The 9,323-nt window shown below is 30.2% G+C and overlaps 2 protein-coding genes across 2 annotated transcripts; both read left to right on the top strand.

The window, feature by feature from the left end:
* On the top strand, positions 368-2,935 carry LOC109333592 (protein LIGHT-DEPENDENT SHORT HYPOCOTYLS 10-like). The gene is made up of 2 exons (XM_019569100.1): positions 368-1,128; positions 2,660-2,935. The coding sequence occupies exon 1, from the start codon at positions 530-532 to the stop codon at positions 1,082-1,084; it is 555 nt and encodes a 184-aa protein (XP_019424645.1). The 5' UTR covers positions 368-529; the 3' UTR covers positions 1,085-1,128; positions 2,660-2,935.
* Positions 6,197-7,859, top strand: LOC109333591 (GEM-like protein 2). The gene is made up of 4 exons (XM_019569099.1): positions 6,197-6,361; positions 6,447-6,554; positions 6,811-7,085; positions 7,388-7,859. Exons 1-4 carry the CDS (start codon positions 6,199-6,201, stop codon positions 7,598-7,600), a joined length of 759 nt encoding a protein of 252 aa, XP_019424644.1. The 5' UTR covers positions 6,197-6,198; the 3' UTR covers positions 7,601-7,859.

Below are 9,323 nucleotides of genomic sequence, written 5' to 3'. Positions count from 1 at the left end.
TAAATTGAGAAAATATATTTTCAACCAACTAACTAGGAATAACACATGATTGTGGTAAAAAAAAGTGTCTTATAGAATAGGTTACGGAAGCCATTAAGATTTAACTACTAATCTCACAAATTTGCTAAAGTGTGGCAAACAAGCCTCTAAATGCTAGAGGACCTAGACTTTTGTTAAAATGGTCATTGGGGTATTAAACTTTGTACTAAATTACGCAAATTTACCAAATAATAATTGCTTTGATGATGGAAGCACAATAATAATAAAATATATGGAAAAAACAAAGTATGATTAATACTAATAGTACCATTAAAGCAAGAAATAATGAAGGCAACGAATTAAAAGAATGACTAAAGCACTTTCATTGGTCCCATACCATGTCCCTTCACTATAGCCCTTTGATGTGATCTCCATTTTTTTAATTTAATTTTATATTTCTTCCACTTCTATTCTATTGTCTTCTATTCTCTTTCACCAAAAAATATTTTCACACCTCACAAAAAGAAATAATGTTCCCTTAGTGATAGATATGTCAAGCAAAGGAAAAGATATAATCGATGGATCGTCGAGTTCATCTCTAATTAGTATTGGTGTTGGTGGTGGTGGTAGTGATGATCAGCAGCATCAACAACAATTACCGTTGAGCCGATATGAGTCTCAGAAACGGAGGGATTGGAACACTTTTGGACAATACTTGAGGAATCAAAGGCCTCCTGTGGCACTTTCACACTGCAACTCCAACCATGTGCTTGATTTTCTTAGGTACTTGGATCAATTTGGAAAAACCAAAGTACACTTACAAGGGTGTCTTTTCTTTGGACAAACTGAGCCACCTGGACCTTGCACTTGCCCTTTAAGACAAGCTTGGGGGAGCCTTGATGCACTCATAGGAAGGTTAAGAGCTGCATATGAAGAAAATGGAGGGTTGCCTGAGACAAATCCATTTGCTAGTGGAGCCATAAGAGTTTATCTACGTGAAATAAGAGACTCTCAAGCCAAAGCAAGAGGAATACCTTATAAGAAGAAAAAGAAGAAGAGGAATGTAATCAAGACCATCGAGGGTACTTCAAACTTACCTATGTAGTAAAGTTTATAAGTTTCCCTTTTTGGCTGCTTCCAGAGATTATGGTAAGTTTTCTTATTGATAACTGTTATAGATTTAATAATTTGCTGATATATTATTCAGAAGTTGAAATTACAGAAAGAAAGTATTGTTAATTGAACAATCAACAAGGTTGTTTATGTACAATAATTTTTGTAGCTGAATGTTTACTAATAACTAGTTGAATTTCTACAAGAAAATTAATCAAACCCATCATACATTTTGTTTTACATATATATAGGTAATTCATTTTCATCTTACCTAGTGCATCTTACATTTGGTTCCATATATATATATATTAAACCCTAAGATATGGACTTCAAAACCCTAAACTGTATGTATATTATTACATGTATACCTGTAAATAATTGCAAAGGCAACAGTAAATATTTTTCCTTTGTTTTTTTCCTAACATTACTTTGAGTGAGCAAGTACTAGCTAATGCACTCCCATCCATTTTCTATTTGTCCCTATCACATGCAAGATGACAATGTCATCATGGTTTCTACATTTCCTAGTTATATATTTTTCCTTACTTTTTTATCAGATATATTTTCCTTACTTAATGCCCTTAAAGTAATGTCACTCAGATATACTTATTTATATATCATCTCATATATATTTATATATTTTTTATAATATATCTGTAATTAATTTTATATTTTACATATTTATACATTATATATGCTTTTGATTACAATCTGGCTTCTTTATGGTGTCACTCTATCTTATTGTGACTTTCACAATTAAATGATTGGAATGTTTGATGCATATCACTAAAAACATATAACCTCTTAATGATATAAAATTAAGAATTGAAGTTATTTGATTACAAAAATGTATATTTTCTTAACTAATATTGGAAAACTTCTTTTGAGAGAAAAGTATTCAAGATCTACTATTGAGGGAAAAGTAGATGCTTCTGAAGTGTCTTGTCTGCTGGTATCGTAGTTTATAGTTTATACAACAAGTATATATATATATATTTGGTTTTCATGGTTGTAGTCACATTGTTTTTTTTAGCAGCCTGAAGTTTTTTGAGCTTAATTTTTTCTCTCAATTGATGTGGTTTGATGCAATCAAATGTGATTTTGATCTGATTATATTGTGATTTGGAATCATGACAGAAGTGTAGGTTGATATGGTTATGTTGGTCATTACAATCATAATATATGACCATATCCTTAATTTGAAATTTTTATGATCATATAAGATATCTTGAATTTTATAATTATTTTAATCTTCAATGATAAACTGGAAGTAGAGTCACAGTATGATGTTTATCCCAATAATGGGTTGGTTATCGACAATTATTTGTTATCCTAAATTGTGTTTTAAACTATGTCTTGGACTAATGAAAAAAGGGAAATAAATTCTGTTTTTATTTCAATATTATTAGTCTGAAACATAGTTTGAGACATAATATCAAGCTACATCCACAATATAGAACTGGCTTATATGAAAAATATTGCATCAGAAATTTTGGCATTGTAATACCACTGTAGTGTATCTCTTATGCATTAATTATTGTATGTTGTGCTTTGTGATTGATTTCAGATCCCTAAATAATTTCAAAGTCCTGAACCTGTCACTATGCCTTGGAGTTCATGAATTGGCGTTATAATCAGTATCCAACAATATCTTTAATCCCCTTCATTGGGCTTTATGTATCAAAGAAGTGTATTTTGTTATTCCAATATGAGAACTTAGAATTAAGTTGACCAAGAATTTGAGTTATTATTGTGCAAGTCCCTGTACTGTATTCACCTTTATGAAGCTGCATTAATACATTATCAATCATAGTAATGAAAATAACTTTGAATTTCCTTTCAAGTAGTGGTATGATGCATGATATTCTTTAGCTTTAATCTAATAGAATTTTGTCAAATCACCCCTAGTGTTTCTTAAAAAAAAAAAAAAAAAAAAAGATAGTGTAATATTGCATTGTCAATATAAATATTTAAATTTAATTAGTATATCATCCACCTACAAAAATTATTATATTATCAATACATATATATTTTACTATTGGAAATATGATTATGCATGCTTTCTGTTATAGACGTGTATATATATATAGAATCTTTTTCTAATTTACATTGATTAACATATACACAATATACAACATCTAGTATTTTTATGAATATGTACAATATATTTTGAAAAATGAGATAAATCTTATAGTAATATACAGTCATTGGTGTATATACGAAAAGAGAATCAATGTGATTGAGACTATAAAGAATTTCCATAAGGATGATTAGTGGTGTAGACCCATATATGTTGGTGCATATAATGCAACACGACTAGCTTAATTTAGTAACTGGATTACTTGTCCCAAAGTTTGTACCAATTTCATGTCTTCATTAATTAAAAGGTGACACATATTTAAAAAGGAATTTTTTTAAAATAAAATATTACATTTTTATATTACTTGCTTAAAATTGATTAGATCGGGACAAAATTTGGGATAGGGTACAGGACAGAGGATTTGTATCCCTTAATTTATTGGATGCCTCAGACCTCATTAGTTTTTTTAATCAGTATCTTTGACCTCATCCCTCCATTTTTCTTAGATAACTCCTTCATTAATTAGGACCCTTCTTTCAATTATTAACATCGATTTGATACTAAATCTTCTTAGGGTATATATATATAGATAGATACTTGGTAGATTTTAACCTCATTGGTATCCTTCATCTTACTTATAACTTGCCACCTGATATCTATTAGCTTGGAAGATTTCGTTGTGATAAGAAAAGCTAGTAAGATTTATCTTGATATTTTTTTCTTACAATGGAAATAATGAAGTATTCACACACCAGTAAAACAACAACGCTTAAAATTGTCATTTAACAGTGTTTTTGTAGCGCTTTCTATGTGAATGCAGTAGTACATAAGGTTATATTCAACAACATTTTTTGTAGCGCTGTAGAAAGTAGACATTTAACAGCGCTTACTGAAGCAAACGCGGTTAAATGTCTACTTTCTAAATAAGACAATATTTCTCCCATACATTCTATCAAACACATGATAAGCATCTTCAACTCCACCACATTTATAATAGATTTGTTAAATCACCAACGACTTCAACTACATTCAACATTAACAGATTTCAATATTATAAAATAACATATAAGTAATGAGATCTTACAAAAATTGTTCATTATTTCTCCTCTAATGTTCACCATCGCCAAAAACCTAGAACATCATAGTTGCATAACTTCACAACAAATAAAGATCACACTATTGGTAAAGAGAAAAATAAATGAACTATAAAATAAGATAATGATTTACCTTATGTTTGAAAAGAAAAACAAAAAATCGATAACTTCACAACAAATAAAGATCACATTATTAGTGAATAGAGAAATAAATGAGCTAAAATAAGATAACTATTTACCTTATGTTTGAAGAGAAAAATCGAAAATCGATAACTTGCTTCAAGAGAGAAACTGAAAACAAAAGAGAGAAAAAAGTAAGTTATGGAGAAGAAGAAAAGTAAGTGAAATAATAAACTGAGTGATATGTATTATTGTGTAAGGTTTTATTTTCGAATTTGAAAAGATTTCGCTCACTAAAACAAGTGTTAAAGACAACACTTCTTCAATAAACGTTGTTAAATATAACACTTTTAATCGCACTTTGTTCAAGAAGCGTTGTTAAAGATAACACATTTAATATCGCTTATTGAAGAAGTGTTGTTAAATATATGAAATATGACCTTTAATAGCGTTTGAAACAATAAGCGATGTTAACGATAATACATTTAACAATGATTTCTTTAATAAGCGTTGTTAAATATAACACATTTAACAACGCTTATTGAAGAAGTCTTGATAAATATATTATGTAAGACCTTTAACAGTGTTTGTTTCAATATGCGTTGTAAAGATAACACATTTAACAACGTTTTCTTTAATAAGTGTTGTTAATTCTCTTCTGTCTTGTATTTAATAGCGTTCAATACATAAGCGCTATTAAATGAACGTTGTTAAATATCAATTATGATGTATGTAGTGAATGAACCCCTTGAATGTTACTAGGAAATATATATTCATTGGGGATCAACTTTTTACACAAATGAACTTTCCAATACTTAAATATGAGAGAAGAAAGAAAAAAAATTCTATTTTAATTTTTTATTCAAAAATGACTTTAAATTATAATCATTAAAGAGTTTTTTTATTATGTATCACAATCTCTATTCAACATTGGACTTTCAAGTATTAGAGAATATTCCCATCCATTATAAATATTACAGTTTTGGTGGATTCAAGTGTAACTTGTTATCCTTAACATCTATGATTTTTTAATAATAAGGCAAGACAATACACATGATATTATTTATGATAAGTGTTTTGTACTTGTAGATATCTTCAAAGTTGAATATAAGGCCATGATATTGATACATGCATATATAGCTTAAATGGTGGAGATTAGATCACAAGTTCACAACACATATTTAGTGACTCATGATTAAATCAATTAAACTAATTCTAGAGTACACTTATTTCTTTTAGGTGGAATTTTTTGTAAGTAGGCATGATCTATAAACACTTAAAATCATCATTTTATACCAGTGTTTTTACTAATCTTTATTTTTTTTAATCAATAAATATATTATTATAAATTGATATTGATATAAATAAAGGTCATAGATAGGTTAAATTTAAAAAAAAATAAAGTATATAAAATTTATTTTTAGTGATAATGATAGATTTAATTTTAGAGACATGACATTTAAAAATACTGTTCCCCAAATTTATTTGTGCTTCTCTTTTGATTTTAAGACAGGTATAAAGGTTACATTCTTTTATGACTAAGATAACAGAGAAATGTTTTTTTATCAAAAAATGAAGTATTGGTATATAACTTCACTAGCACAAAAACTGAATATAAAGATGATCTCATTTAAATAGTTTACAATAAAATTATTAATGTAGTGGTAGCAGAGAGATACACACATATATATATATATATATATATATATATATAATGAGTAAGTGACATAGAATATATTCAAATAGTGATGTGATATGCATTCACACAATTAACCATATAACATATTCGTGTTACTTTACTATTCTGATATTATGATATTCTTCCCCTGCATTCTTTATATTATTCATTCTCCTTTTTCTTTCAAGAAAATTATGAACAATCACAGAGAGATTCCTGTTACTGATGGCATTAGCAGTAACAACAACAACAACCCTTATGTTCATATTTCCATTGCTACCCATGCAGCATCCAAAAGTGAGTGCTTTTCATGAGATTATTATGTTCTCTATCTATTTTTTTCTTCTTATATTTTTACTCTGTGTTCTTCCTATGATTTCAGGTCCAAATTCAATGGATACTATATGTGATGCAATAAATCGTTGTAGCAAGAGAATTGGAAAAGCAACTACACAAGCTGAAATCATGGTTGACAACTTATGGAATCACAGTGTGTTTTTCTAAACCTTTTTTTCTTCTTCTGTTCATATGAATATTTTCTTAGGTAATATCTGTTTTAGTCATGTACCTATGGAAGTTAATGAAATATTCATAAGCTTAGATGAGACCACTTGTTATACTATGAGAAATATAACTATGAATATTGATCGTAATATCTTATTTGAATCGTCAAGATTAAAAGACAAATACATATTTACTTATGTTGGTATCCTTTGGTTCTAATGGAATCTATTTTATCTTTACAGTTAGAATTAGTTCTAATCCTGCTGATGCTGCAATGGCTAGACTTGTTCAAGGAACAAAGGTACTTACAAATGGAGGCTTTGATAAGCTATTTCAACAGACATTTGGGATTTTACCTGGAGAGAAGCTCTTAAAGCCATATGCTTGCTACATATCAACAGCCTCTGGACCTGTAATCGGAACGCTATATATATCGACTAAACGATTCGCATTTTGCAGTGATTATCCGGTGTGTCATCATACATTCTCCCTGCAGCATAACTGCATATACTATAAGGTACTTCCATAACTCATTGCCTCATTATAGCTTCAAACAAATCGCGATTTCTTCGGAGAGGAAAATAAAGATAAGAACCTCTCAGATCATTTACTTGTAATGTTAAGATACATAGGGACTGAGAATAACCAAGGAAGCTTACTTTCCTTATTCATGAAGTCTTTAATCAAGTGTGAGACAATTGCTATGTTAAGTTGTATGATTTGAGACTATTATGCTGCTGGATTTTCTAAATTAGAACATTTCAAAATTTAGAGGAACTTTCTGATATCAAGTACTGATATTCTGTGTCGGACATGTAGGTCGTATTGCGGCTCGATCAGTTGGGCACGGTTAGTCCTACCACAAATAGATTGAATCCTAAAGAAAAATACATCCAGATTGTCACAGTTGATGGTTATGAGTTCTTTTTTATGGGGTTTGTATCATATGACAAGGCTATCAAGACTCTAAATGAGGCTCTACAACAACATCAAAACCATTCCAATGGAAACACAAGTGTTCAGCCTCTGTGAAAGATTGTATGTGATCCAGTTAAACATATCTTTTATTGAGTTTTGTATCCTCAGCCCTTAAAACTGAGTTTAAGAAATCCTATAAGTTCTGAGCATATAAATCTCCTTGTTGATTTTCATTTAAGAACTTGTTTCAGTTATCTTAAGAATGTATACTTGAAAAAAGTCCCTAGAGGCTAAACACTTTATTATTGAGGATGACTATTTTGCAACTTTGCTGTATTCTTCATTAATTAACCAATAAACTTGAGCAAAACTACATTACATTGAATTAATATGAGGGTGCGTTGACAATGTACACGGTTTATGTAAAGAAAACAATTAAGTTTTATGTAGTATAAGGTGCAAAAACAGTTTGTTTTTGTCCAAAAGACAAACAAGAATATAATGATTATACAAAAAAGAAGCTCTTCTAATAGGCAAATTATATACAAATTTCATTAGCATAATAAAGGAGCTATCCTTTTTCTTTGGCATGAAAACAAAAACAACCATGGGATTGTGAAGAATAAGACCTCCTTAAAAAATATTGTTGGGTTTGGGCTCCCGTCCTATCTGGAGAAAGACCCAGTTGGGCAAAGTCCACTTGTCTCATATAATCTAATAGATAAGGGTTAGATGTGGCAAGAGTGTGAAGACAATTTATGCAAAAAAGAGGCAATTGAAAAGTGTGAGAGAAGATAAGAAAACTCAACCCGCAAGAACTCAGAGCAGCCGTGGAAAACTCACGACTGCGTCTTTGTTCATCGTTGGATCGGGCTGAAATTTGGACAGCAGATTCACAACTTATAGAACTTCATTCTGAATAGTTGGATCGGTGAGACGACGTCCAAGGTGGTAGAAATCGAGCTGTTACAACAGTTGTGTTTCTGGTTTTTCTTGTTCTCATTTTCAAGTTTGTTGCTCTGTTGTATGCCGTATTGTTGAGCACGTTTTGTGTTATATTTTGGAGACACTCTTGTATTCCTATTGTGATTACAGTGGAGCTTGATTGACTAGATTGTGCCCGTGGTTTTTACTTCTTACTTTGAGAAAGTTTTCCACGTTAAAATTCTGGTGTCCCTTGTATGTTACTGTATTATTTGATATTGCTCTTCATAGATTCTAGCAAGTTGGGGAAATTATTATCCGCTGCATATACTCTATTAGAGTTTGCATTGTTATTGGGTTGAATTTCCCATCAAATATATCAGAAATCATAACTTTCATTGAGTTTATTCACTGGATTGAATTTCTTTCCTCTCTGAATAGAGACACGTTGAAGATTCAGGGAGAAGAAAGTGATGATAGTGTAGGCCACAAGTAAACAACATAAAACCTTTGGATGATGAATTATGCTAACATATTTTGAAACTATCATTTGAATGGAGAATGAAGGTGAATGTACAAGCACCACTATGTTAATACTCAATATAGTTTATACTTAATGTTCTATAAAACAAAGCAAAAACCTTGCTATAATGTGCATGTGTAGCTTAGAATCCCATCAAATAAAACAATTAATAAGGTCTCAACATTTCTGTGATTCACCCTCATCATTAACTTCACTGTACTCCATCTTGAGCTCAATAATGGTTCAGATCAACATATGCAGTTCTTAATAGCCCTTATTTCCGCGAATCCTAGCTCTCATATCAACCTGATAAGAATATGGGGAAAACCATTTCATCAATTACCCAATGCTCACAACTGCTCAAAGTTCTATAAAACCATAACCATGAAT

The sequence above is a fragment of the Lupinus angustifolius genome, chromosome LG19 (assembly GCF_001865875.1).
Source record: "Lupinus angustifolius cultivar Tanjil chromosome LG19, LupAngTanjil_v1.0, whole genome shotgun sequence".
Lineage (NCBI taxonomy): Eukaryota > Viridiplantae > Streptophyta > Magnoliopsida > Fabales > Fabaceae > Lupinus > Lupinus angustifolius.
Note: the sequence above shows the minus strand (reverse complement) of the source record. Positions and strands in the feature narration are given on the sequence as shown.

What these genes read in the sequence shown, in the direction of transcription:
- LOC109333592 (XM_019569100.1), top strand. Translation starts at nt 530, where the DNA reads ATGTCAAGCAAAGGAAAAGATATAATCGATGGATCGTCGAGTTCATCT.
- LOC109333591 (XM_019569099.1), top strand. Translation starts at nt 6,199, where the DNA reads ATGATATTCTTCCCCTGCATTCTTTATATTATTCATTCTCCTTTTTCT. An exon ending in TACCCATGCAGCATCCAAAA is followed by an intron (nt 6,362 to 6,446) that starts GTGAGTGCTTTT and finishes CTATGATTTCAG; the next exon opens with GTCCAAATTCAATGGATACT. An exon ending in ATAACTGCATATACTATAAG is followed by an intron (nt 7,086 to 7,387) that starts GTACTTCCATAA and finishes TCGGACATGTAG; the next exon opens with GTCGTATTGCGGCTCGATCA.